General features: G+C 38.0%; 2 protein-coding genes and 2 pseudogenes across 5 annotated transcripts; 2 read left to right on the forward strand and 2 right to left on the reverse strand.

The window, feature by feature from the left end:
* Window positions 1-356: 356 nt before the first annotated feature.
* On the forward strand, window positions 357-3,765 carry LOC137728321 (mogroside I-E synthase pseudogene; annotated as a pseudogene). Its single transcript, XR_015951907.1, has 3 exons — window positions 357-915; window positions 1,251-1,444; window positions 2,153-3,765. The product of XR_015951907.1 is annotated as a mogroside I-E synthase pseudogene (transcript).
* On the reverse strand, window positions 2,842-3,850 carry LOC137730137 (probably inactive leucine-rich repeat receptor-like protein kinase At5g48380 pseudogene; annotated as a pseudogene).
* A 2,075-nt stretch (window positions 3,851-5,925) lies between these two features.
* On the reverse strand, window positions 5,926-9,182 carry LOC137727894 (probably inactive leucine-rich repeat receptor-like protein kinase At5g48380). The gene is made up of 3 exons (XM_068466754.2): window positions 8,726-9,182; window positions 7,418-8,371; window positions 5,926-7,237 (listed from the first exon to the last, which is right to left on the reverse strand). Exons 2-3 carry the CDS (start codon window positions 8,276-8,278, stop codon window positions 6,218-6,220), a joined length of 1,881 nt encoding a protein of 626 aa, XP_068322855.2. The 5' UTR covers window positions 8,279-8,371; window positions 8,726-9,182; the 3' UTR covers window positions 5,926-6,217.
* Window positions 9,183-20,290: 11,108 nt separating this feature from the next.
* Window positions 20,291-24,565, forward strand: LOC137727980 (FRIGIDA-like protein 3). 3 transcript variants are annotated; one of them, XM_068466843.2, is made up of 5 exons: window positions 20,291-20,500; window positions 20,758-20,843; window positions 21,907-22,964; window positions 23,533-23,702; window positions 23,922-24,565. In XM_068466843.2, exons 3-5 carry the CDS (start codon window positions 21,917-21,919, stop codon window positions 24,342-24,344), a joined length of 1,641 nt encoding a protein of 546 aa, XP_068322944.2. In that variant the 5' UTR covers window positions 20,291-20,500; window positions 20,758-20,843; window positions 21,907-21,916; the 3' UTR covers window positions 24,345-24,565. The 3 variants fall into 3 exon arrangements, with proteins under 3 accessions (XP_068322944.2, XP_068322945.2, XP_088534060.1); XM_068466844.2 differs by having other exon boundaries at window positions 20,765-20,843; XM_088677934.1 differs by lacking the exon at window positions 20,758-20,843 and having other exon boundaries at window positions 20,328-20,500.
* The last annotated feature ends 2,225 nt before the right edge of the window (window positions 24,566-26,790 follow it).

Below are 26,790 nucleotides of genomic sequence, written 5' to 3' on the forward strand. Positions count from 1 at the left end.
AAGTTGGACTTCTAGCTCTCATGCATGACAGTATCTCATTTCATGTGTACTTTTGCTCTTGCATGTGATGACCTAACGTTCAACTTTTAGACGGAATATAAACGCAAACTGGTATTTTGACTAAACATTGGTAACTGAGGCATACAATTAATACCGAGTATATATAACTTGCTGAGTACAGCAAAGAATTGAAAACCCTAGCAAAAGAATCTGGATCCTTTTTGTGAGAATCTCGAGAATCAGTGAATCGTATCCGTTCATTGTACATCATGCAGTTAGAAATAATTTTAAATTTTTTTATTTAAAATTGAATACAAACAGTATCGAACGAAAATTGACTGCACGATGTACAATGAACAAACACGATTCATGGATCCTCGGATTCCACAAAGAGGATTCGGAGAGGATCCTGTTGGCTAGCAAAAAACATAGGAAAAACAGAGGAAAAGAAAGAGAGAGATGACAAGGCTCACTGCTTGGTGTTGCCCTATCCATCCCAAGGCCACATAAATCCCATGCTCCAATTCTCCAAGGTTCTACAACACAAAGGACTAAAAATCACCCTCGTCACTACTCACCGTTTCCACAGCACCATGCATAGATCACCATTCACCTCCATTGCATTCGAAACCATTTCCGACAGCTACGACGAAGGTGGGATTCTCCAAGCTGAAACCACTGAAGCCTATTTGGACAGCTTTCAGAAGGTAGGGACAAATACATTGATCGAGCTTCTCGAAAAGCTTTCGTGCTCAGGGAACCCCGTTGATTGTATTGTTTATGATGCATTCATGCCTTGGCCTCTTGATGTTGCTAAAAAGTTTGGAATTGTTGGGGCAGTTTTTCTCACTCAGTCTTGTGCAGTGGACAACATTTACTACCATGTCCAACAAGGACTGCTCAAACTTCGGCCTGGTTTGGTACTGAGGTGATTCTGAAAAAAGCTGGTATAAAAAAAAGCTGGGAGCTGTTTTTGTGTTTGGTAAATATTCAACTTCAGCTTTTTTTCACAGTTTTGGGTGAAAAAAAGCCAAAAACAAGAAGCTGCAAAACCCAGCTTTGAAAAACTGGCTTTTTTTCACATCTGTTTTACATAAAAGTTTACCAAACACTATAATACTGCTTTTTTTTTTTCAAAAGCACTTTTACGAAAAAGTTTACCAAACACTCTGCTGCTTTATTTCACAGCTGCTTATTCTCACAGCACAACAGAAGCAGTTTTTTTTCAAAGCACAGCAATACCAAACCAGCCCTTCATCTGCCTCCTGACTGTGAAATTCTGCTTCCTGGATTGCCACCACTTCAGCCCTCAGACATGCCTTCTTTCATCCATGCTTTTGGGTCGTACCCGGCTTTCTTCAAGATGGTTGTGGATGATCAGTTCTCTAATGTTGACAAAGCTGATTGGATCCTCTGCAACACATTTTATGAGCTGGAAGAAGAGGTAATTGATCAATAAACATGTTGGGATTGTGCATATACACTACCAAAAAATTGGGCTTTAATTACAAAATTAAGGACGCAAATGAGAAGTTTGCGTCTCGTTAAACAACATTAAACACTAATAGGGTGAAGCAGTATCCATTCAATATAAGGCACTATGTATTGTGCCCAATGCAGAAAATAATTGACACAAACACAGTATTGATCACAGGAACCGTGCAAAGAGAAACATGTAACCTCTAGCGTGACAACTTTTTGACAAATTAAATGATTTTTAGTAGTGATGTGCAACATCATGATTAAATTGAACGATTTTCATGGTTTTTCTTTTCCAAATTCATTCCTGGAGAGGATAGATATACTAAGTAGTTTAACTTTTTTCTTAAGTACAAAACAATCAAGAATATGTAAGATAGGTGCTTTGAATTGTTGATTCATCGCAAAGATGGCACAAAACCAATAGTTCATTATCTAATGGATTTTCTTTTCATTCTACTCAAACTGAGAGTTATCAGTATTTATCAAAGTTGTTCCTATCTAATGGAATTTCGTTATTGGATTAAATCACAAAGACATTGTTAAGAAAAAGAGAGCGTTTTCCGAATGAAATGAAACTGAATTCATGTAAAAAGAGAGTAATTGAGCTTACGAACATTAAATTTAATTCCAAGCTTATATTTGGTGTTTTGATTTGTTTGTGCATATATAGGTGGTGGATTGGATGGCAAAGTTTTGGCCATTGAGGACGATCAGACCAACCATACCATCAAAGTACTTGGATAAGCGGCGGGAAGATGACACAGAATATGGCTTTAGTCTTTTTAATCCAAACACTGATGCCTGTATGAAATGGCTAAATGCAAAGCCAAAAGAGTCTATAGCTTATGTGTGTCCTTTGGCAGCTTAGCAGAACTTGGAGCTGAGCAAATGGAGGTACTAAGTCGGGGTTTGAAGAGGACCAAAAGCTACTTCTTGTGGGTGGTTAGAGAAAAAGAAGCGGCTAAGCTACCAAAAGGATTTGTAGAGGAGGCATCGGAGAAGGGTTTCGTGGTCTCGTGGCGCCCCCAATTGGAGGTTTTAGCACATGAGGCTGTGGGATGCTTACAACTAGGTTTACTTTTGGTGTTTGAAAAATAAGAGGACGCGTTTCATGTCTTTGGGTATACAAATGGATGTTCTTTAATTTATCCGGTTACCTTTTTTGTGCAATTCAATGAACTTGTAGTCCGGCAACGGATTTTTTTTCCAACAAAAAAATAAAAAAATAAAAATAAAAACACAATCTATGTTTTGTAAAATTTGCAATGTTTGCGAGATTAATAATTAATCATGTACATAGTTTTCAAGTCACGCCGAAAAATTTCTTATTTTCAAGTACAAGATTATTTGCATACACGATTGGACACGAATTACTGATCAGATTTATTTCGACTTAAATCCTCGTGAGACACCATGAAATAAAGCACACTGCTAGCAGCTCGCAGGGAAAAAACAGAGAAAAAGGGGAAAACCAAAACCAGCTGCTGCCATAACTACATGATTCGACTTCCAAACTTTGAATATAGTACTACGCTTCTACTGGCAAGGCTTCAACGGGCCTCCACAGAGTCCGGAGTTGCCTGCGTAGCTTTCCGGTCCGAATGAAACAGAACCGTCGAAATTTGGGACTGGACCGGATAGTCTATTGTTGGCCACACTAAATGTTTTAAGCCTTTTGAGCTGGGCAAGTTGTTGAGGAATTTCACCCGAGAACTCATTGTTTTCAAGCTTAAGCACATTCAGATAGCTACAATTCGAAAGACTCGGGGGGATTTTCCCCGAGAAGCTGTTCGATGAGAGATCAAGAGTCGTAATAAACCCAAGGATTCTACCAATATCTTCAGGAAGAGGTCCACTGAGCTTGTTGCCGGACAGATCTAGGCCAGTTAAGCTTGAGCAGTTAGATAAGCCCCGAGGAAACTGACCTTTTAGTCCCAAATCCGAAAGCTTGATGTTCAAAACTTTGTTCTCGTTTGGGTGCCAGCACTCGATTCCAAGAAATTTGCAGATGAAGCCTTCGGTGGTGTTGCTAAAATCCCATGAAGGGCTTAAGTACCCTGAAGGATCTTCAAGTGAGGCTTTTATGCTTTTGAGGCAGCTAATATCACTCTCAACACCAAAGCTGAAACTACAAGTAAGCAATAAGACGCAAAAAATGCTGCCAAGACGATGTTGTTTGCTCAACAAGGTATCACGTACTAAGAAATCCATCAAAACGGTCTTAAAAATTTCTACTGTTTCAATAAAATTGAAGCCAAATGACCAGAGCTAGAGATAGTGCTCAATCAAACCCACAAATTCTCTAGCTTTTAATAAGACTGGGGAATGTGAAAGAACCCAGAAATTTCACTCGGAAAGAAAGTTCAACGAGAAAATTAATGTCCATGGTCAAGACATAACTTAAATGCCAGAGTGGTTTACAAGTCCACGTATTTTTTTTCCTGATCCCTATGTGAAACGAAAAATTTTTAGCATAACTATCACAACAGTACACAATATTACTATTCATGTTTTTATACAAATAAACAAAAACACATCTCGGTCAAACAAAACTATACGTGATTCTCTCGTAATCGTCTTTAACAAGATATGTCATTCAAGATCTCAATTCAAAGAAAAATCAATATAATAAATAAAATAACTTGTTATAAAATAAGAAGACGACAAAATTGTTAGATATGTCAGAACTCAACAATGCCTTCATTTTGAGGTCATTCCTTTTTGTCAAAAGCTGAGGAACGACTTGGACAATTGACTGCTTGACTGGGGCTTTCCAGACCCTGCTAGTGCCTTTGCGGTTGGCTTCCTGAGATGGCTCTGTTTCATTATAAACTTTGACTTCTCAGACGTGAATCACACTTCCCTTGCCCATGCATAATTTTTTTTTTTTTTCAACAAACGATATTATCTACATTAAAAGAGAGAGAGGGGATAAGGTAAGTTTCATAATAAACTAACAATAATATGATTCAAATTCACCTTTGACGAGAATCGAACCTAAGACCTCTCACTTACAAGTAAAAATGAATATCACTAAACTGTAAAATTAAGTGACAAAATTATTATTAGTACTGAAAATTGGTGGAGTAAAAGCTACTTCTTGTGGAAAACGGGGCTTAAAGCTCAAGCTGATAAGAAAGGGACAGTGAGACAAGAAGAAATAGCACATTAAGAAGAGAAATTCAAAACAAAGGGTAATCAAAACCGTACCGAACGGATCCTAAGCGTACAATCACCCTTTCGAGCGTACCATATATTATTTCAAAGGGTTCAAACTCAAAACATTTACTCATTAAAGATATGGATCTACAACGCTTATCACGTAATTTAATCGCATATTATATGAAAAATAATATGAACTCGTAAAGATATTGAAGACTAAGCAGAATCTCTAGGTGAGGCGGGGCATGACGCCTGCGAATCATTTCTTCATTGTTCAAAAGATACCAATCATGAGCTAATAAAATGGACATGTAATTGTTAATAATAATAAGGCCATTAAAGATATAGAACTTGATAACCTCTTTCAAATTTATATATTAATCAACCAATCAACTAATCAACTTAGCTAAACTTAATTCATTTTTTTTTTTTTTTTTTCCTATCGTTTGTTCATAGGAAGAAGAAGGAAAAAAATAACTGAATTAGGAGGGTCTTAGCTTCTCTTTATTATCTTGGGCTTTTGGGATTGTACTGGTGGAGCCAGATTCAACCTGGGACCACGGTGTTGTAGGCCCAATTGGTGAAGTCTCTGTTTGGCTCAATTTCTATGTTATTTTCAGGGATGGTGCTACCACACACCCACTTTTACACATCACAAATCCTTATTATAGCTCGTTTAGAACTACTTTTAAAATAGGTAAAAGCGTTTTTTGTGAAATGCTTTTGAAACTAATCTTTAGTAAAAATGTAAGTCCTAAAAAACACTAAAGTGCTTCTTGGAAGAAGCACTTTAAGTGCTTTTAGAATCCACATAAAATTCTGTTGAAAGCATTTTAAAAGCAGTTTCAAACAAGCCCTTAATTTTTTGCAATTGATTTTCTTTAATTCATTCAATTCGACGGCTGATAATTGAGAGATGCCTGAGAAATAAAAATGGAGGTGTAAATATCACTACCCTATATAAACTCTCATGTAATTGGCATCCATGCAATTCATCCGCAAATCGTTGATGCCTTATTCGATCATTGAGAAACTAAACTATTAACATGTTATATATGACCCAAAAAGTGAACAGCCACATCATAAATAATATTTACGACAAGATTCATCACTCAATATAAAAATGAAACACTTGGGCAATGCTTCTGCATTCTCGTTTCAACTTCTATTTACTTTGTTTCCCATCAACTTAGTTTTGGGAAAAAATAACCAAGAAACAAAAACTTCTCTGAAAATGGCGCTGAGAAGCATATATGAGAGGTGGCAGGGACGAAAAGAGAATGAAGAACAGAATCTCGGCGTCATCTTCCTCCTATCGGAAATAATACATTCAATACAAATGCTACTACACAAATACCTCACAAATTTACTAACCAAGTTGGGTTATAAGGGACTCACATTACACATGAAAAGATTCTAACATGATGATTTTACATTTGTATGTCGAAAAAAGCAGTTCCAAATGTTAACTAAAGCGTAAATCATATATGTATAAATAATGCTTATTACAGTACACAAAAACAGATAATTACAGAAGGGTACTGACCATATACTAATAAACTCTTACCTTTTTTCAGGTCATCTCAACCATCCCTCGAGCAACAATAAGTTCGCCTGAAGCATCACCATCGCCATTGTCTGTTGGCATCATCATCTCATCTTCAACTGTGAAGTGATATTTCTCCCCTATGGCCCTTAGAAGCTGGTATACTTCAAACATTGTAGGCCTCTCCTTGGCAATAGGCCCTACACAGTTGCACGCAACTTTAAGAAACTGGAAAAGCTCATCATTCACACCCTTCCCGACCAAAGATTTGTCTAGCGCATCCAGGAGTTGAGATTTACTTGACAGTTGCATAATCCATTCCACCAAATTTCCTTTGAAGTCTTCAGGGGCTTTAGAAATGTGGGTAGCCCTCTCACCAGTCACCAACTCAAGGAGTACAGTTCCGAAACTGTAAACATCTCCCTTTGGAGTGGCCACTAGAGTTCGTGTATACTCGGGAGCAACATATCCCAGATCACCAAACTCCCCATTCACAAAAGTACTCAAATGTGTATCAATTGGATTCATGAGCCTAGCTAGCCCAAATTCAGATATTCTGGGCTCAAAATCTGCATCCAATAAGATGCATTTGGAGCTTATGTTTCGGTGGATAATTCGAGGATTGCAGTTATGGTGGAGCCACGCTAATCCTCTAGCTGCCCCTATCCCAATTTTAAGCCTAGTTGGCCAGTCCATGATCTTTGCACCTTCAGCATCTGCAGGATGTAGCTGATCGTGGAGGGTACCATTAGGCATGTACCTATAGACCAAAAGCCTTTCCCTCTTTGCCGTGCAAAAACCTAAAAGAGGAACCAAGTTACGGTGCCCTATATTTCCCAAAGTAGCCATCTCAGACAGAAACTCTTTCTCAGAGTGTTGAGATTCCTGCAACCTCTTGACCATAAGTGGAGTGCCATCATCGAGCACTGCTTTGTACATTGTTCCAGTTCTTCCTGTCCCAATGATATTGTCCTTGCAGAAACTGTTGCTGGCCCTCATGAGATCACTCAGCTTCATCTTAGAAAGCGACTTCTCAAACATGGAAACCTGGAGTAAACTAGCTTCGTTAGAATGCAATACAATTCAAACCACCAAAAATGGAAACATAAATTGGACCGTCTAAAATCAATAAAACATCGCGAGAAACAAAGAGAAACAGAACCAATCAAATATCATTATACGTAAGTATTAATTTGTTTCTAAAAGATATGCTATGTAATAGCTTGCCTTGACAGCTTTCGTTTTCTTCAAACTCTTAGCCCACTTGTTTCCTTCAGGGTCCTCTTCCTTCTTCTTTGCAGACACTCTACGCATAAAGAAGACCAAGGCAATAATCACAACTAGTGCTGCAAACGTTGCACCGCCAACACCAGCTGCCACAATAACTACGCTGTTAGACTTCTTTTGAGCTCCCCGGCACGGATTCAGAAGCTTCCCACAAAGTCCAACATTGTTTGCGTAACTTTCTGCTGTAATTCCAGGATTGATACCGAAGTCTGGGACTTGGCCAGAAAGCTGATTGTTTGCCACGCTAAATGTTTTCATCCTACTGAGCTGGCCAATGCCTAGAGGGATGTTACCCGTGAACTGGTTGCTGTCAAGCTTAAGCACATTCAGATAGCTACAATTGGTAATATTTGTTGGGATTTGCCCTGAGAAGCTGTTAGAAGAGAGATCAAGAGTTGTAACGAACGAAATAATTCTACCGATATCTTCAGGAAGAGGTCCACTGAGCTTGTTGCTCGAAAGATCTAATCCTGTTAAGCTTGTACAATTCGCTATACCATGAGGAAACGGGCCCTTGAGTCCCAAATCCGAAAGCTTGATATTTAAAACTTTGCTCTCGTGAGGGTGCCAACACTCGATTCCCAGAAAGTTACAGATGAAACCTTCTGTGTTATTGTTGAAATCCCATGAAGATTTTAGGTAACCTAAAGGGTCCTGAAGTGTTGCTTTTAGACTTTTCAAGCAGTTGATGTCACTCTCAACGGCGGAGCTGAAACTACAACTGAGTAATAACCAGACCACAGCACCAACGAAAATACCAGGATCTCGTCCATTCAATAGCATATACATTGAAAAAGCCATCAAAATCGCCTAAATTCGCTATTTTTTTTTTTTATTACCAGAGCTCAAGAAGACTGAATTCCACAAAACCCCAGCATTAGCAAACACCAAGCCCTGAAACAAAATTCAAAAGCAACAAGAAATGAACCCAATCAGACCAATAAACACTCAAGTTTTACAAAACTTCAGCTTTAATTAACACCAAATTTGAAAACAAATTATGGAAACAACACAGGAAGCAAAACCCAATTCATCATCTCTCTACCAAAAGATGCAGAAACAGGTATACCAAGCAACAATTCAACTAATGAAAACAAGCGAATTCAAAATTCACAAAATACAAACTAGAACAAACACATAGCAAGTTCAAAAAACTGACTTGATCCAATTGAGTTGACCCAAGTCTCCCTAAACATACAAAAATCCAGCTACAAATTCAAAGCTTTGGGAAAATTTCAAAAAACTCACCTGACATAATTCTCTTGCAGAAAACACTGATGAATCAAAGATCCCGGAGAAGGGTTCTTGAATCCACAGCAAAGCTTCCTTCTTTTTCCACAAAGACAAAGACTTTCCCGGTCAACAAAAAAATAAGTGCAACATACGATTTATATAAAAATAATTACCCAATAATTTTTCTGGGAAAATTGTATAAAGGTGTGTGAATGGAGATGGATTTTTGCAGAAAAAAACGTTTGGATGGGATTGGAGAAGAAAAGAGAGGAAAAGAGAGAGGGCCGACGGGTCAAAGAAGGCCGGCCATTTTTGTCCAACTTGGCGACGACTTGAGGACTGCAATTTAGTGCTATTGGTTCAATAGACTCCTGACCATGAGAGAGTGCTTGACCGGCCTTTTCTCGGTTTCTTTTTCCACGAAATGGGAAAGTTTTTTTAATGTTTTTACTGTTAAAAGTGTGTCTCTATTGGTCTATAAACGGTTATCACTACGAAAAGCTTCGGTCTTTTCTGTGCTTTTGTGTTCAACCACTCCTCATTTTTTTTCCTTTTTTTACTCCATGATAAAACTATAAAAAACTTTGGTCAAAGAGATTTTTCGGTGTAACAGTCATTCAACGGTATGTTATTTTATTGACTTATGAGTTAAACAAATTTACTTGAGTTTTTTTTTTTTTCATATTTAGTGAATTTAAACACAATTGTGATTTACTAGACTTTATGATTAAGAGTGTCATTATCATAAGGACGTTAATCTTGTATCGTAGAAGACAAACATTATTCACTAACAAATAGATAGACGTGTTATAAGATGCGCGGATCAATAAGGACACATGTCAAAGTGATGATGACAACGAAAAATTACTCATTAGGTTCTTACAAGAGAAATGCTATGAATACTCTAAAAAATGATATTTTGAAAGAACTTTCTGTCACCTTACAATTTAACGTCAATTCTCGTATCAACATTATAAAATATTATGCAAAAAACATAAAATAGCAAAGAATCTAAGCCTCACATTTGAAAAGATCTTCTTAGCATTTATAGTTGAGTGAGAGTAAGAGTGAGGGCAGAGCCGTATTTGACTCGGTTTCCATTTCCCCAAGCTAACATTTCTGTACTTATTATAAGCTAACATTTCTGTACTTATTATAGGAGATATTTGTTTTGCTTCCTTCATCTCATGTATTCATGAAGTGGAGCAAACACGTTATGAAATTAATTTCAGCTTGGACATTATTTCTTTTGTGTTTTATTTATTGATGATTGTCGTTCAAACACTTTTAAAATTCTAAACAAGTTGAAGGAGTAAAACTCATATATTTTAGTTTAAGGACTCGTTGCATCAAAGTTTACGGACCAATACTCCAATTTTCTCTTAATTCCATATGTGTTTATTTGGTTATACATATTTATGGGTTTAAATATTCATTTTTATTTGCAATAAGTTTGATACATATTTATGGGTTTAACTATTCATTTTTATTTGCAATTTAGCTCAAATGATTTATAACATTTACCTATATAGTATACACTTATAGTCTAAGCTAATTTCTCTTTCTTCAATATTGCTTGTATTAAAAAAAAAAAAACCAACGTTATTTTGTTAAGAGATAAATGCTAAGAAGACTCTCAAAAGTGAGATTTTTCTTAAACTTTTTATTACCTCATATTTTTAGCACAAATTTTATAATATTAACACGAAAATTAACCTCAAATTATGAAGTGGCATGGTGTCCTTGGAGAGTCCCACAATCTCTTTAGCATTTCCCTTGTTAAAAATTGGTGTGATGTTTATATACAGCCAATGTGACTTGCATTCCATACTTTATCAAAAGGGAAAGGTACATTCCTCATATTTTAGTTTTTTTTTTTTTTTTTTTTTTTTTTTTAATAATGCTTCCCTCTTGTTTAATTAAGGGTATCAACTTCACCTCTGGTGAACAACATTTCCTAAAATCAGTTGCTTTCGCCATTTAATCCTCATTAAATAGTGTGTACCAAATACAATGCAACCTAAATAGCCCATTGAAGCATTATAAATTTTGAATTTATTGATGAGTCTTTACAAATAACAAACTTCAATATGTTGATAAGTTCATGTTTCTACATGTGGTCTAATATCTTAGTAGATAGGATGTTCGTTTCTACCATGTGTTTTGAGTTTAAAATTCTTTTCTCTTAAATTATTGTAATAGTTTTGAATTTACCATCTCCCTTTAATAAGAATACAATTTGAAAAAAAATAAATTCATGTCTTCACTTTGTTAGTGATGCACAACAAAATTTAGGGGTGTGTGATTTTACTTCTTACACACCCCTTGATAATTTTTGTCCGTTCATCTTCTTCAATTAATCCAATCCGATGACCAAAAATTAAAAAGATGTGTGAGAAGTAAAATAGGGTGTGATATCACACCCCTAAAATTTAATGTGATGTAGGTTGAGGAAATTAAATAGATTAGGATAGAAAATAGGAACCGAATGAAATCAATAAGGAATAGTATCAAATATACTCTTCGTTGCAAATGGAATCCAAGATTGAATCAAATTTAGGGTTGGTGTTCAAGGTTCATGTTCGAACTTAGGACTAGTTTTGGATTGCTGTATTTTTTTTTTAAAAAAAAAAAACTATTTTGCTGTACTTTAAGAATAATCAGCTGTAAAATAAAGCAGTTGATCATTTGGTAAACTGTATTTTAAAAAGTGTTATGAGTACGAAAAATAGAGTAAAAGCATTTGGAACACTTTAATGTAAAAGTAATATAATTGTATATAATGACAAAATTGAACATAATAATTGGGGCGGTGACAACAACAGCAGTGGCGAGGCGATGGAATTGATGGCTACGGCAATGGTGGGGGTATGGTTTTTGGTGACAACAAAAGGGTGTGGTGGTTGGGGGAATAGTGCTAGAGTCAATGATAGAGGTGGTCGTGGCAGTTGTGGTTATGATAGCGGTGATAGCAACGATGGTGATGGTAATGATGGTGGTGACGGTGGTGGTGGTGGTTGCGGTAGTGTTGGTAATGGTGGTAGTGAGGGCGGCGGCGATGGTGATGGTCGTGGTGGCGATTGGTGGTAGGGGCGGTAGTCATGTAAGGTTAATAGTTGTAGTGGTTTTTTTGTTCGAGCCCGAAACCCCTATAAGAAGATTGGGATTTACTATAGGAAAAGAGCTTCGTCAAACTCTTCAACTTAAGTTGTTTCTATTTGGGATCAGTTTAGAGAAATTGCATACCAAACAAGGATTTGAATTTAATATTTTAAAACAACACATGTGTTTTTAGAAAAAAATCAAAATTTTGAGTTTCGTTCTTAAGTTAGATACCAAACGAACCCTTATATTTTTACCAAATGTTTTTTATTACTTAACTTTAAAGTTAAACAATTTTTAGTTGAGCCAGGATGGGTTAGATCTACAATAAGGTGGGGCGAAAATACCCTTGGTTCGACCGTTGGCCTCGAAATCTGGATTTGGGTACGTTGAACTAGTCTGAGACCATGATTGACCGTCTAGAAGGCTACAGGAGTAGGTCGGGCACATGGGCGCTGGGTTGCCTCGGTTTGTCCTGTTTAGTCTCGAGCTAGAGGTTTACTAGGCTCGCATTGGGTTGCAGCTTGCGCCACAGTTGGCGCAACTTGGGTTATCTCGGTTTGGGTAGTTCGCGTCCAAGTGAAAGAGGTAGGCGTCAGGGCTGCTGTCGAGAGTGAGCAGCTTCATGGGCCTACGACTGCTAGCTACTTGCGTCTCAGGCCTCCTACCTTAGGGCTTCCTCACAATGAGTGGAGGCTGCCATGTGGGCCATTACAGCGGCGGCAGCCGCTGTTGGCAAGGCCACGGTACCTCATGGTGGCAGTGGTGCGGTCTTTGCCATGGTAAGCCTCAATGAGCGACGGCATGGAGCCACGTCGCTATCTTCATTAGTTGGTCTATGTCATTCCACGTAGGATGTCTCATGGGTTGTAGTTTCTGAATTTCCTGCCATGATAACACCAATTTGTGGATGCAAATTTCTGCTGTCTCTTCCTTTACGAAAATGCACCTGCAACGATTAAGGCCAAAAGCATCACGCGCCCACAATGAATAGAGGGCTTTGGCCTAAGAATCTATGTTGCCAAAGTTATCACCTCTATAGAGGTAATCTAATTCTGAGGAAATCCGGAGTTGAACTCCTGAATTAGGTGGACCCCACATAAAATATGATTCCCCAATTGCTAGTAAACGACGGAATGCTTCAGGAGGAATGCAATTCTGTTTCTCTCCCTTCCCATCCCGATTAGTAAACACGCTTTGAGGGAGAAAGGTCCCTTAAACGAGGGTGAGGAACCTTTTTACATTGTCCATTGGCTAAATAGTAGTGAGGCTAAAATATTATACAACACATACAAAATTTAAAATATGGTCATTTTCGTTGCGGTCTTTGTTCAACCCAATTGTTCGATTGAAATTTTATTTATTCAAACATTTTTATTGAAGTCCAACATTTAAATGTTGCATTATTTAGGAGATTTAACTCTCGCATTTATGAATTTCATAACCCATAATTATGAAATTAAAAAAATTCAAATAGTATTTTTGAAATATAATAATTACTTAATGCTCAATAATAGAGTAAGATTGTTCTTCACATAGTTTTAGCAAAATCAATAAGACATTATTAGTAGTGACGAAAATGGACGAATACAGTTCTACAAAGAAACCCTAAACCCAATGGATATAGTTCCAGATTTTGGTGATTTTTGGTAGACATGATCTTTGAATGCCTGAAAGATGGATAGTTCGGCTCATTGAAATACATTACGAAGTGAGCCCCACAAAATGTTTATCAAAAGTTGTATAAAAAAAAAATGATGCCATAGATCTGTCCCCCATAACAAATATTCTATGCCTTTGGCCTTTTATGGTTATCTCCAACCTTACCATGTATGTTTAACTATTCATTTTTACATATGAATGACACACCCTGACCCGGAATATCCACCTGGACTCTGAATCGAGTTGTGCTAACCGACACCAGGAAGGTGACGAAGCCATAAAGTGTGGTGATGTGGAAAATGTGAATAAATTTGAACCTAAAAGTGAACTAAATGCAAGAGTGCGCATGTGAGCAGGATTGAACCCAATTCACACATGGTGTCAGAGCATAAGTAAAGTACAGTAAAAGTAGTATAAGAATTATACCATCGAAGGTAATCTCCTAAAGCAACATTTGCCAGGAATCCTTGTCGGCACAAAAACTCTGCCACTAAATCGTGGAGGGCCAAAAAATAAGGTGAGTGGGCCTAAAACGTAATAACCCTTCGCCACAAAACAAGTATAGTTTCCAAAAATAACATACTTCGTATAGTATAGAACTTACCATAAACAGTAATATCTCCAAAATGCAATAATTCACCATATTTCGCATATAAAACATATAGTATCCAGTATCTCGCATAATAAACATATAATATCTAGTGCTCATAGACATATGCTAACACACGAGCTCATGCAGAGATATTTTGATATAAACAGGACTGGGTGTAATAATGATTTACGCTATATTATTACAATCACATGAATACTAACGCAATGCGCATCACATACGAGTCCTAATTGCCTATAGCAATCTAGGACAAGATTGGCACCTACAATGGATCTAAAGTGAGCATACGGTGCAATGTGAACATACAGGTGAAGACTAGCCCTGGCCCGGGCGAGTACTAACACCAGTGTAGCATGCACGATGAGTAGTTAACACAAATATGATCATGCAACAATAATTCAATAATCCTAGTCAATAAAATACTATTCATGGCCACAACTATGATTAAAACATCCCATAATAGTACGAATACCCATGCATCTCATAGGATATAAGACAATTCTTATAAGCGTATTTTATAATAGTACGAATACCCATGCATCTCATAGGACATTCTTATAAGCGTTAGTCTAATCTAGATGTAATGTAGAGAATTCTTTACTAACTATATATATATATATATATATATATATATATATATATATATATATATATATATGTGGAAGCTAAATAAATATGTAGTAAAAAACCCACTCACAATTAATTGCGAGATCACATCCGTTCAAGCTAGGAAAGTTAAAGCCTCCGATAGTAATCGCACCTAAGCATAATATTGAGGCCTATTATTAAAACTCAATTAAAATGTTTGAATTTGGAAAAAACTGATGGCGGATTCAGAATCAGCACGTTGAACCACGCTAAGAAGGGTCTTGAGCAAATTTTGTAAAAAGTCAACGATCAACCAAAAAGTCAGCCTAGTCGTTGAGGCGGTCAACTACGTTAAAACTTTGGAATTTCATCAAATGGATGCCAAAAATGGACTCGCGGCATCGAAATTGACACACCCCGACTGAGATCAGGGCATGCTGGTCGTCACGTGAGAGTGACGTAACCATGTGCACAGTGCGGAAGCTAAGAATAATAATAAAAGTACGAACAAATAAAAACCAAGCTACACACAGGGTAATTAACATACATGTGCAAGCGTAAGTGTGAAAAATAATATTCAGAGCACAGAAGACCTAGTGCAGTCCAGAGGAACAAACACTAACGAAGCACACCCAGATGTGGTCCAACACTGGTGATAATCTGTCAGATATGCCGAGAATTCCTCGAGAGCCACCAAAAGAGCAAACCAAACTAGAACCTGGAGGGGCGCAAAACAGAAAATGTGAGTGGGCAAAAACAAAGCTTTTCAAAAATCATTTCATTAACAAAGTTCTAACCCCTTGCCGTAAAACCTGTATAGTTTCCCAGAAAAATAGAATACACACACATATAGAAAACATGCACAGAAATATGCCATGTCGAATGCCTCTACATAAAATGTCAGTACTCAGGTAATGTCAATCAATGCAATGTAATCTGTTAGCCGGAGTCACCTAACGTGACCTGTACGGCTGAATCTAGAGCTCAAATCTCCAACTCACTAACTATACCTGCACACGAGTCAGAACCACCTATAGTGGTCTGTATACCTGCACACGAGTCGGAACCACCTATAGTGGTTTGTATGATAGGACTGGGTGTAAATAAGTACGCTCAAGTATTACGATCACGTGAAGACCGGGCGAATAATCGCGGGTCATCTACGAGTCGGAACCACCTACAGTGGTCTGTACAACAGGACTGTGCACCTAACTTGGATCCAAGGTGAGCGTGTGGTGCGGGAGGTGAACATCACGTGAAGGACTGTGCCCTACTTTGGGCGGGAGCACTAACACCGGGGGTGCAGGTTATGAGCTCTTTATGCATCTCATATCACTACTAATCACAAACATAAACCATAACTTAACTGACACTTACCTATGCGTTCGCAGCACCAAACATACATATATGCAACTACTAATGCATAATTAAATAGGCAAACGCAATGCATGGCATTTAAAACATATAAACGTTTCATTTCATTTTTGGGAAAATCACAAGTATATAGATATATACGGAAGACCAAAAGCCCACTCATTGGTATGTAGAAGGGTCGTAACCCCCTTGCCTCGAGTGACTACGCTCGTCCTCGGGATAGGTTTCACCTATATGCGAAACAACTATAAAAACGTTAATTTTAAAGCACATAACCAAAACTAGGTAATAACTTCTCATACAATGCTCAAATGGGGTGTATAAATACACCAACGTGATCTACTCAACCTCATAAACATCCCTATATTTTTAAAATAATTTTTCGACACCTCACGCGCCCCCACGCGCCGGCCAAGGCACAGCCACACGAGCTACCCACGCGCAGGCACGTGCTTGGCACACTGACAGCGTCAGTTAACGCCGTCAAGAATATTCCGTTAAAACTAACAGATTCCGTTAAAGTTAACCTAACGCCGTTAGGAATATTCCGTCCAAACTGATGGAATATTCTGTCGTCTTCTCCGGCCAACCTCCGGCGCCGTCGCCGGAAAACTGGAAAAACTTCAAACCTTCATTTCTCACTCGTTTTGCACCCAAATTCCACGAAATTGGTACCAAAATGAATTTTACAACAAATAGAACAAAACTTACCACTTTCAAGCACTAAAACCAACGGAATTTCGCCGGAAAAACTTCACAAAATCCGACCAAACCTGCAACTCACGATCCCGACGTCCAAAACCTTCAAACAAACCACCTGAGCTTCCTAAGGACCTCACCAAGCTTCCTACAACCCTGAAATTCTCAAAAACACATGATTTTAAGTGTGCATGAACAGTACCCCGAATTGAACATCTCGGGTTCGACGTGCAAATAAAGGTTTCCTTACCTGAAATGGGTATGGTTGAACTTGTATGGACCTCACGAGCACAAGGGTATAATTTTCTTCCTAAATCCGTAACGTTTTCGAGTACTTTGATTCTTGTCCGTACGTAAATAATGAAGAAAAGGGAGAGAGAGATACGGGACAAGGAAGGTGATCAGAATGAGTGTGGGTGTGTGTGCCTGGTCCAAAAGTAGCCAACCAAAACCCTCAAAACAACCACACAACGAAACAAAATCACTAGGGGCAAAACTGTCATTTTACCCCTATGGTACGAAAAATCCGAGACGGGCTGTCACAGAAATAGTGTAAGAGGGTTTCCGAGAAAATTTCAAAAAAGTCAACAAAAGTCAACTAACGGTCAACATTTAAAGTTAATGAAATGGACCCAAGTCGAATTTGGTGGACTCGGGTCGGATTCGGGTTTGAGTTAGTTTGCAGATCCATGTTTGGATCCAAATTTTGGTTATCGAGTCAGGTCGACCTGGTCCCAGTTGAGGGTTTCTAGGGATTTTGGCCTGGAAACTTTTCGAGCTCCGATTTGGGTTCAAATCTTAACCATTTTCTACATACTATATATGGATTTGAAGCTATGGAAGAGTAGATTAGGAATATAACAATGAAGTTAGTCATTTTTTTTACTCCAACTATTAAAAACCTACAATTACCACCCTAATTTTATAATTTGTTAAACTGTTGTATTTCTTTGAATTTTTTTTTGGCTAAGAAATTTGGAATTAGTTTTTGTATAATCTATCTTGTTTTACTTTTATGAACATTTTGCTGTAAAAAAGTTCAAATTCTGAAGAAAAAAATTGGTAGTGAAATATGAGAAAATTGAATTTTTATGGATGAGTGAACATTTAGATGTGTATTTCTAGAATATTAGAAGAGTTTTGGTGTTGGATCTGATTTGGGTTAATTTATAATATTATTTTGACCATTGGATTTAAATTTAAGTCATTGAATCTTTTTATTATCATTAAAATTGATTAAGTTGGATTTGAGTCGTTGGATTTAAAAAAAGGATGTAGATGGCCAAATGGCATTGAATCAATATCCAGGAGGTACGACAGTCATTGGATGCCAACGACGCTATAGTCACATTCGTAGAATGGGTGTTGTCCATGCGCTCACCCGCAGAGGATCTCTTTGCTTTAATGCAGCTGACGCACGAGGCTAAGTCTTCTCCTTTCTTCACATGCAACTACTGCAAGCTAGGGCTCTCGTCGGCCCATTTATTTTCTTATCAATCGTGGGGGAGGGGGGGTGTTGTTTCTCACTCCCAAATACATCCCATGAATAGGTATTGGTCTAAATTTCAAGTTTTTATTTTTATTTTTTATGAGAAATGTTAAGGAGACTCTCTCAAAAGTGAGACTCTCCACTGCCTTATGTTTTTGGTACAATTCTCGTGCCAACATTATAAAATATTATGCAAAAAATATGAGGTAATAAAAAATCTATAAAGAGTCTCACTTTAAAAATATCTCATCATTTTTCTTTTTTATTTCCACCCTGCAGCCTAAACGGAAACGGTAATGGGGTAAATTTAATTAGGGTAAAGTACAAAAAACTACCTCAACTATTGGGGTCACGACAGTTTCATACCTCATCTTTTAAAATTGACAATGTCATACCGCATCTTACGAATTTGTGACAATGTCATACATCCGTCAAATTTTCTGTTAGTTTTTCTGTTAAGCGCTCACATGGCTTGATTCGGGACATACTTTCTATTAAAAACTAAAAAACAATTATTTAATATTTTTTAAATATTAAAATAATAATAAAAAGCAGAGAAAAAAAAAAAACCATCAGTTCGTCCCTCCCCTCCCCCTCCCCCCTCCTCTCTCTTCTCCCCATCTTCATTTTCTTCCCCCCACCTGCAAACCCAAAATAAAAAAAATAAAAAATTTTTGAAAACCCAACAACCCCCCTGCGGAAGAACAAGAAGGAGAAGGAGGAGGAGGAGGAGGAAGAAGAAGAAGAAGAGGAAAAAAAGGAGGAAGGAAAAAAAAAAAAAATTCCCCCCTGTCGGCGCGGAAGAAGAAGAAGGGAGAAGGAGAAGGAGGAAGAAGAAGAAGAGGAAGAAAAAAAAGAAAAATTTGAAAACCCATCAACACCCCCCCCTGCGGAAGAAGAAGAGTAAGAAGGAGAAGGAGAAGGAGGAAGAAGGAGAAGGAGAAGGAGAAGGAGGAAGAAGGAGAAGGAGAAGGAGAAGGAGGAAGAAGAAGAAGAAGAGGAAAAAAAGGAGGAAGAAATTTTTATTTTTTATTTTTTATTTTTTTAAACCATCAACTCCCCTGCGGAAAAAAGAAGAAGAAGGAACAAGAAGAAGAGGAAAAAAAGAAGGAAATTTTTTTTTTTTTTTTTGAAAACCCATCAAACCCAAATCCACCAACTTTCATCCATTCTCCACATCCTTTTCCGCACCCATCCTCCGCCTTCTCTACTCACCCATCTTCCCGCCGACGGGATCTGGGTTTTTTTTTTTTTTTTTTTTTTTCTGGGTTGCAGGAGGGAGAAAAGTGTGGGTGTGGGGAAATTGAGTGTGGGTGTGGGGGGAAGACAAATTGGATTTTTTTTTTCTTTTTTTGTTGGGATTTGCAGGTGGGGGAAGAAGATGAAGATGGGGAGAGGAGAGAGGAGAGAGGAGGGAGGAGGGGGGAGGGGAGGGACGAAATGAGGGTTTTTTTTTTCTGCTTTTTATTATTATTTTAATATTTAAAAAATATTAAATAATTGTTTTTTAGTTTTTAATATAAATTAGGTCCCGAATCAAGTCACGTTAGCACTTAACAGAAAAACTAACAGAAAAATTGACGGAGGTATGACATTGTCACAAATTCGTAAGATGCGGTATGACATTGTCAATTTTAAAAGATGAGGTATGAAACTGTCGTGATCCCAATAGTTGAGGTAGTTTTTTGTACTTTACCCATTTAATTATTACCATTAGATTGGAACATATGATAAGGCTACAAATCACGACCATTGAAATTACACGACCAAAATTGAACTTGGCCCGAATACTTTGTCCACGTTCATAACCAAAATCTTAGATTAGTTTTTCTGACAAAAGCATTACTTAAGGAAAGTACAACAAAACCTTGTCCGACAAAGATAATTTTCATAGTCCTGTCCAGCGCATAGACGGCAGGTGGCACAACCTTAACAGTTAACACCACTCTCCATTTCACAACCAACACTCCTGCGGCCCAGGCCCATTAATCTCTCCACGCCCTCTGCACATTCCCGAACGCGGAAGTATAAAAAATGAGAGTGCCCCTTAAAAAGCAAAATAAAGAAGGCTGCGACATATAACACTCTCGCTTGCTTGTCTGAACTTTCCTCTCTCTCTCTCTCCCCTCTTTCTCTCTCCCATCGACTCTGTATGTAGGGATCGCTGAGAGCAGCAGCCACACACCCGCACACCGACCGCCACTCTCAGCAGCCATGGATTGATCGGCCCTCGTCGCAATTTCCACAGTTGCATCGGGGCTTTTCGGTAAAGTTTCCTTCCTTACTTGCTGATTAACACATTCGGCTTAATTTCGTACTGTAATCTTCAGATCGGGGCCGTTTCTTTTCCGCGGAAATTTCCCTGTTTTCCCGCGAAATTTGTTCGATCCGGGGAAGTCGGGGAAATGTTTCCCGCGGGAAACGTTGGGATGTTCTGTCTGAAATTGAAGAGTTTCGGTTGCTAATTCTGAGGTTTTGTCGTCCAGTTTCGATTTTTTAACGTTTGGTTTTGACTTTTTTAAGGTTTTAGGGTTTTGAAGTGTCGTTTGTGAATCGAGCATTTGGAGATCTTTACTCATTGCGGTAGTTCAACCTTGCTGTAATTACTGGTGAGTCTTAATTTGCTGTAGAAATTAGGGTTTTTGTCGTTTATCTTTCCAAATTTGGCTGCAGTTTGTTTGAATTTTAGTTGTCATTTTTTTTTCTGTCAGTTTGATTGACTGAGGTTAATGCTCCTCAAGGTTGCTACTTTTGCTGTAAATGTGTAATTTTGGTGATTTGAGGATAAGTTTATTAATTAGAATAATTAGGGAGGTAAGATTGTAGTGGATTTAATGAGCTAACATTCCCTTTTGATGATATATAGGACCACTTACTGTTTTTACTTTATTTGCATGCTGAATTGTTTGTTTTGCAAGTGCGAGTATTATTCTAAGTCGAAACTATGAAGTTGAGATCATTCTGATGCTTTGAGCGGAGCACATCCATCCCACAGTTTGATGGTTTCCTTTTTATTGGGCGGTTATGGGATCTCTGATCTGGTTTAACTTCATCCTTGAAGCTCCCTCTTCTGTTTGTCAAATTTAGTTACATTGGGAAAGTAATCTGTCAATTTTTTTAGTATCTTTATTAAGCTGTTTTCGTATGGATGATTACCCAACCGATATATGTTTGAGGCGGCTTGACAAGGCGATGAGATCCAGCTTATCCTTCAGTTGAAGCCAACAATATTTTTATGATAGTGCTATTCACACACACATTTTTACCTCCCACACACCCTTGTTAATTTTTGGCCATTGATCTTCAATTCATTCAATCCGACATCCAAAAATTGAGAGGGGTGTGTGAGAAGTAAAAATTATATGCGGATAGCACTACCCTATTTTTAAATACCTTTGCAGTTGGACTTGTATCAAGACCTGAAAGGATTTGTTTTCCTAATAATTTAGTTTTCTTTATATTATACAAGTGAATACCTGATACATTGGCAGACTGTAATCTTCATATACGTCTAATTATGCATGTATTGACCTGTGTACTTTAGGGGTGTGATGAGTTTAAACAAGATGCTGTATCAGATCAAAATTAGCGTGTAGTTTTTCTGCTGTTTCTGCTTCTTTAACTGTCGATAGGTCAATATGTGTTGACATTTCTCTCTTTTGTTATCTCCAGATCCTTTGCCATGGATAATACCCATTCCGTTTCCACGCTGATAGATTGTACAACATCTAAGATACAACAACTTCAGAAAGCATTTTCTGAGCTTGAGAGCCACCGAGCCGTAACCCTGAACTTGAAGTGGAAAGAACTTGAAGCGCATTTCCACGGTCTTGAAAAGTCCTTAAAGAGGCATTTTGATGAGCTGGAAAGCCAAGAGAAGGAGTTCGAAACCCGAACAGTTGAAGCCCAAAAACTGTTAGAAAAGCGGCAAGCTGCTGTTGTGGCCAAGGAACAAGCTTCACTGGAGATTCTTCAAAAGAAGAGAGATGCTGCTGCGTATGCTATTACTAATGCTCGAGAGAAGCAAAGGAAGGTATCAACTGAGGAGCCTTCTGTTGTCACTGATGATGGCCAAGGTGAGCCGCCAAGTGTGGAAGAGAAACCACCAGATATGATAGTTTCTGATAGTAACTGCCAAGAAATGAAAAGTCCTGAAATGGTGAGTATAGAGGTGATGTCCTATCCACAGTTAGCGAAGTTGTGTGAACAGATGGACACAGAAGGTCTCCACACATTTATATCAGATAACCGAAAGAACCTCGCTTCCATAAGGGAGGAAATTCCACTTGCACTAAGAGCTGCAGCCAACCCTGCCTTATTTGTCTTGGAATCTTTGGAAGACTTTTACCGCCTAGAAGGGCCCAATACAGACCGGAAGAAGGATGCAAACCTGTTGGGTGTCCGTCGAACCTGTATCATGTTGATGGAGTGTCTGAGCACACTACTAACAAACCCAGAATTAGTCTCTGTGTCTGATATAATTACAGAGGAGGTTAAGGATATGGCAGAGGCAATTGCTGAAGAATGGAAGCCGAAGTTGGATGCTCTTGACATGGATGCTAGCAATGGGAACTCACTAGAGGCTCATGCCTTTTTGCAACTTCTTGGAACTTTTGGCATTTCCTCTGGTTTTGATGAGGAAGAACTATTCAGGATAATACCAATGGTTTCGCGTCGTCGCCAAGCAGCTGACCTTTGCCGTTCTCTTGGATTGACTGAGAGAATGCCAGGTTCGTGTTTTTCTTTATGAAAACATACAATTAGGTGAAAATTTTCAAAACTTTTTTAGTTTGATAAATAAATATGCGGTCCTTAAATATGGCCATGTGAACTATTCCAATCTAAAGAAATGTTTTTCTTCTTTACTTTTGTTTTGCCCTTGTCTTTTACTTGTTGGCATGTGTCTTTGGCATGTTTTTGTTTACAATTCTATAAGTTGGTAATGTTTTGTCTCCTGCTAGATCTTTCCATTATAACCACTGAAATAAGGTTAGAATTGCAACTTTGGTCAAACTTCCTTTCTATTCATCCTGGATGAGTTACTCAGAAGCTTATATAAGCTGGTCTTGCATTTCATTACTGTCATTGTGTAAAAGTGCAGCAACATCAGAGACCAATCTCCTGGCATTGGCAGGATAATTCTACCAATACCCATATAACATCAACCTGAAAACAATGCAGTTTTGATTAAAGGACCACCGTTGAGAACCTAGAAGTTGAAAAAAATGATTTCTTCCTTGCATGAACTTCAAATTTTGTATATTCTGGAAGCTAATTATGTTAATGTTGACATTGCAGGTGTTATTGAAGTGTTAGTGAATAGTGGACGGCAAATTGATGCAGTTAACTTGGCTTTTGCCTTCGAATTGACAGAGAAGTTCTCTCCTGTGCCTTTGCTGAAGTCCTACTTGAAAGAGGCAAGAAAAACTTCGCCGGTCAAATCTGGAAATGCATCTCCCACAGCACAGGTGCTCATCACTCTTTATCTTTATCGCATGGTGTTTCTGCTCTCAATTTAATTATATTCAATTTTGCATTTTTTGATTATCTGTTTGATATGAAGTTGACTTTAATTTGCCAATGGAAAATTAACCCGGGATAGTACTGATATTTGGTGGGGTTTTCCAGAGAAAGTATGGTGTATAAGTGTAAAATGGATATATGTAACAAATATTTTGTTGTTTCAGAATGAAGTGAACGACCGAGAGCTGGCTGCCCTTAAGGCTGTGCTCAAGTCCATTGAAGAGCATAAGCTTGAGGAGCAGTATCCAGTGGATCCTCTTCAGAAACGGGTTCTTCAGCTGGAAAAGGCCAAGGCAGACAAGAAGAGGGTGGCTGAAGCAGCAAAGCCTCAGCCCAAGAGACCTCGTGCTAACGGTGTTGGATATGCTCCCCGCGTCACTAATGTTGTTACTGACAAGACTTTCTATCCTAGAGTTGCTGATAACAGGTACCCGCAATACGTGTATGACAGACAGTTTGTTTACCCGGGACCTGCTGACAACCATTGCCCCTCCCTGCTGGGTTCTGCTACGTACAACATGTCTCCTGCTCATGGAAACTACTATGCAACCGGCTACCAGTACCAGCCTGCGGCGTACCTTCACTAATTTGAGGCCAAAAAAGTGACACTGATCCTCCTCAGTTTAACGGTTAGTCTTTAACCCTCTGAGTTCGTCGATGTTCAATGTAAGAATGATATTAGTATCCGAAAAAGACCCCAGAAAAAGCAAAAAAAAAAAAAAAAAAAAGTTGTCTTGTTAAATTGTTAGTTGGATTTACAAGAAGATATTTTATCCTCTAATATATGTACTTTGTTTTTACTTTTGTATATGTTTTTCTTTGATCTACCTTATGTTTTAGTTTGAGTGCATTCAAAATGCACATAGCCAACAGGCTGATCATTCATGGAGGTTTTTTTGACGTGCTGAAAACTTTGAAGGGATCATGCCAGTTTTAAATAAGAAAACCTCTCAAGTATTTTATAACATAACGTACCGGAAGTGGTATTTATGCCTCGTACCTCCGGTGATCGTATATTGAAACGTTTCGATGGAAAATTTTCGTCGGTAAATCGTGAGGATCCAGTCATCCAAGTGTGGAGGTATTTTTGCAAACATTTTTCTTTCACAATAATTGGTCAAGTAGTTAGCAAGTACGGAGGTTATTATTAGGAGAGAGAAATAAGTTTCTTCAGCTTGAGTTGGGTTAAAAATACGGAATGTATTAGCATAATCACTATTTTCAAATAAAGTATTTTCTACGCTAGCATCATGAATAGTAGAAGTGGATGGAATTGCTAAAGAATCATCAACTATAACCCTAAAAGAACCAGATTCCTTAAACAACATAGAGGGAGAATGAAGGGAATATCTTATCGAAGCATGAATCTCTCTAGGGGGCGTTTGTTTGCCCTCACTAACTGGGACTGGACTAGACTGGACTAGCTATTAGTCCAATACTGTGTTTGTTCCATGCTGGGACTAACATTAATGAGACTGAAGGGGACTAGCATGGACAAAACCCTTCACTAAGAGGTCTTAGTGAGACCCCCCAATAACTATGGGACTAGCTAAGACTAACCTCTATTTCTCATCCTTGTCATGCTCAACGACCACTCCCGACAGACTCCTCGTCATCACCGGTCACTTAGACCAATCATTAACTTCCCGACTCTCTTTCAGATCCATTTCACAACCAACTTTCATATAAAATATACCAAATTGAAGTTGGGAGTGACAAGATTACGATTTTACTTGAATCGAGGCCAAAATGTGGTCGAATGTGGCCGGAAAATGGCTTGGAAGTCTCGGCCTATTTGGGCTTCTTCAAATCCATGACAAATTCGAGCATGCAAAGCTAAGATCTCGGTCCAGGGATGGTGATGAATTTTTTGGCGGTGCTAACTTCATCCAATTTAATGAGGGTTGGCCAAAAAACACATTGGGAAACCTGCAACTCGTCGGAAAAATTGGAACCGTGAGGTTCCGTTCGAACAACGCATAGCTAGAGAGGGAGGGAGGACAGAGAAATAGAGACTGGAATCAATAAGGAGTTTGACCAGGAATGAGAAAGAGACATGAATTGAGAGGTCTGAGAGGAAAAAAAGAGGGAGAGGGTGGGACGATGAGAGAAGAGGAAAAGAGTGGGACGGAAATGGTAGGAAAAGATGGAGAAAAATATAAGATCATAATAAAATATTAATAATTTATATATTAAATAAAATAATATTATAATTTGTTATTATCCAGCTTCTTAGTCCAATACTGCACCAAACGCTTTACTAAGTTAGTCCAGTTTAGTCTAGTTTAAGCCAATCCAGCTTAGTCTTTTAAGCTAATCCAGTCTGAGATAGTCCGGCGCAACAAACGCCCCCCTAAAGTACTGACAAGTGCATTGACCGGTTTTTTCTAAGTCTGTTGATACCAATGTCATGCCCGAATCAAGAGTGAGATCATTTTCACAAAGACGGATACTAGATAGAGAAATAGCTCTTCAAAATGCAGAGGAATTTCTCACGCTATGAACAATTATTTAGTTTAATGACACTCTTTATTTGGTTTAATGACATTCTGTCTTCATTTAGTTTGAAAAAATACTCAATTCTCATATCATGAGTTGAATTAGAAAAGTTATTCATCCCGCGCTAATGTTATGTCAATCATCAAAATTCACCACGCTAAAATAGCACAACTTTATTTTTCTTATAGTTCTTTTTGGTCATATTTATTTATCTTCAAAGTTTTGGTACCAACTCTAGAATAATATAAACTACATTTATTTATCTTCTAATTAAATAGGATAAATTTGGTATATTCGCGCAGGTTTTGAGTCGTGTGACATATCGCATCTAAAATTGTCATTTTTTGCCATGAAACAATAGATACACTCTAATTACCTCCTCATGCACTCTTTATTTTTGTGTTCTACGTTTTGATTTATTCTATTGACATTTTACCGCAGTGGTGAAAAACAATATACATATTTGTGTGTTTGATCCCTATCGAGCCTCCTTCTTTTTAACAACTAAAAATTTGACATACTAACGCTATCGTT

Source organism: Pyrus communis, chromosome 10, assembly GCF_041283825.1.
Source record: "Pyrus communis isolate YQ-2024b chromosome 10, ASM4128382v1, whole genome shotgun sequence".
NCBI classification, from domain to species: domain Eukaryota; kingdom Viridiplantae; phylum Streptophyta; class Magnoliopsida; order Rosales; family Rosaceae; genus Pyrus; species Pyrus communis.

What these genes read in the sequence shown, in the direction of transcription:
- LOC137727894 (XM_068466754.2), bottom strand. Translation starts at nt 8,278, where the DNA reads ATGGCTTTTTCAATGTATATGCTATTGAATGGACGAGATCCTGGTATT. An exon ending in AGAAAACGAAAGCTGTCAAG is followed by an intron (nt 7,238 to 7,417) that starts GCAAGCTATTAC and finishes AGTTTACTCCAG; the next exon opens with GTTTCCATGTTTGAGAAGTC.
- LOC137727980 (XM_068466843.2), top strand. Translation starts at nt 21,917, where the DNA reads ATGGATAATACCCATTCCGTTTCCACGCTGATAGATTGTACAACATCT. An exon ending in ATTGACTGAGAGAATGCCAG is followed by an intron (nt 22,965 to 23,532) that starts GTTCGTGTTTTT and finishes TTGACATTGCAG; the next exon opens with GTGTTATTGAAGTGTTAGTG. An exon ending in ATGCATCTCCCACAGCACAG is followed by an intron (nt 23,703 to 23,921) that starts GTGCTCATCACT and finishes TTGTTGTTTCAG; the next exon opens with AATGAAGTGAACGACCGAGA.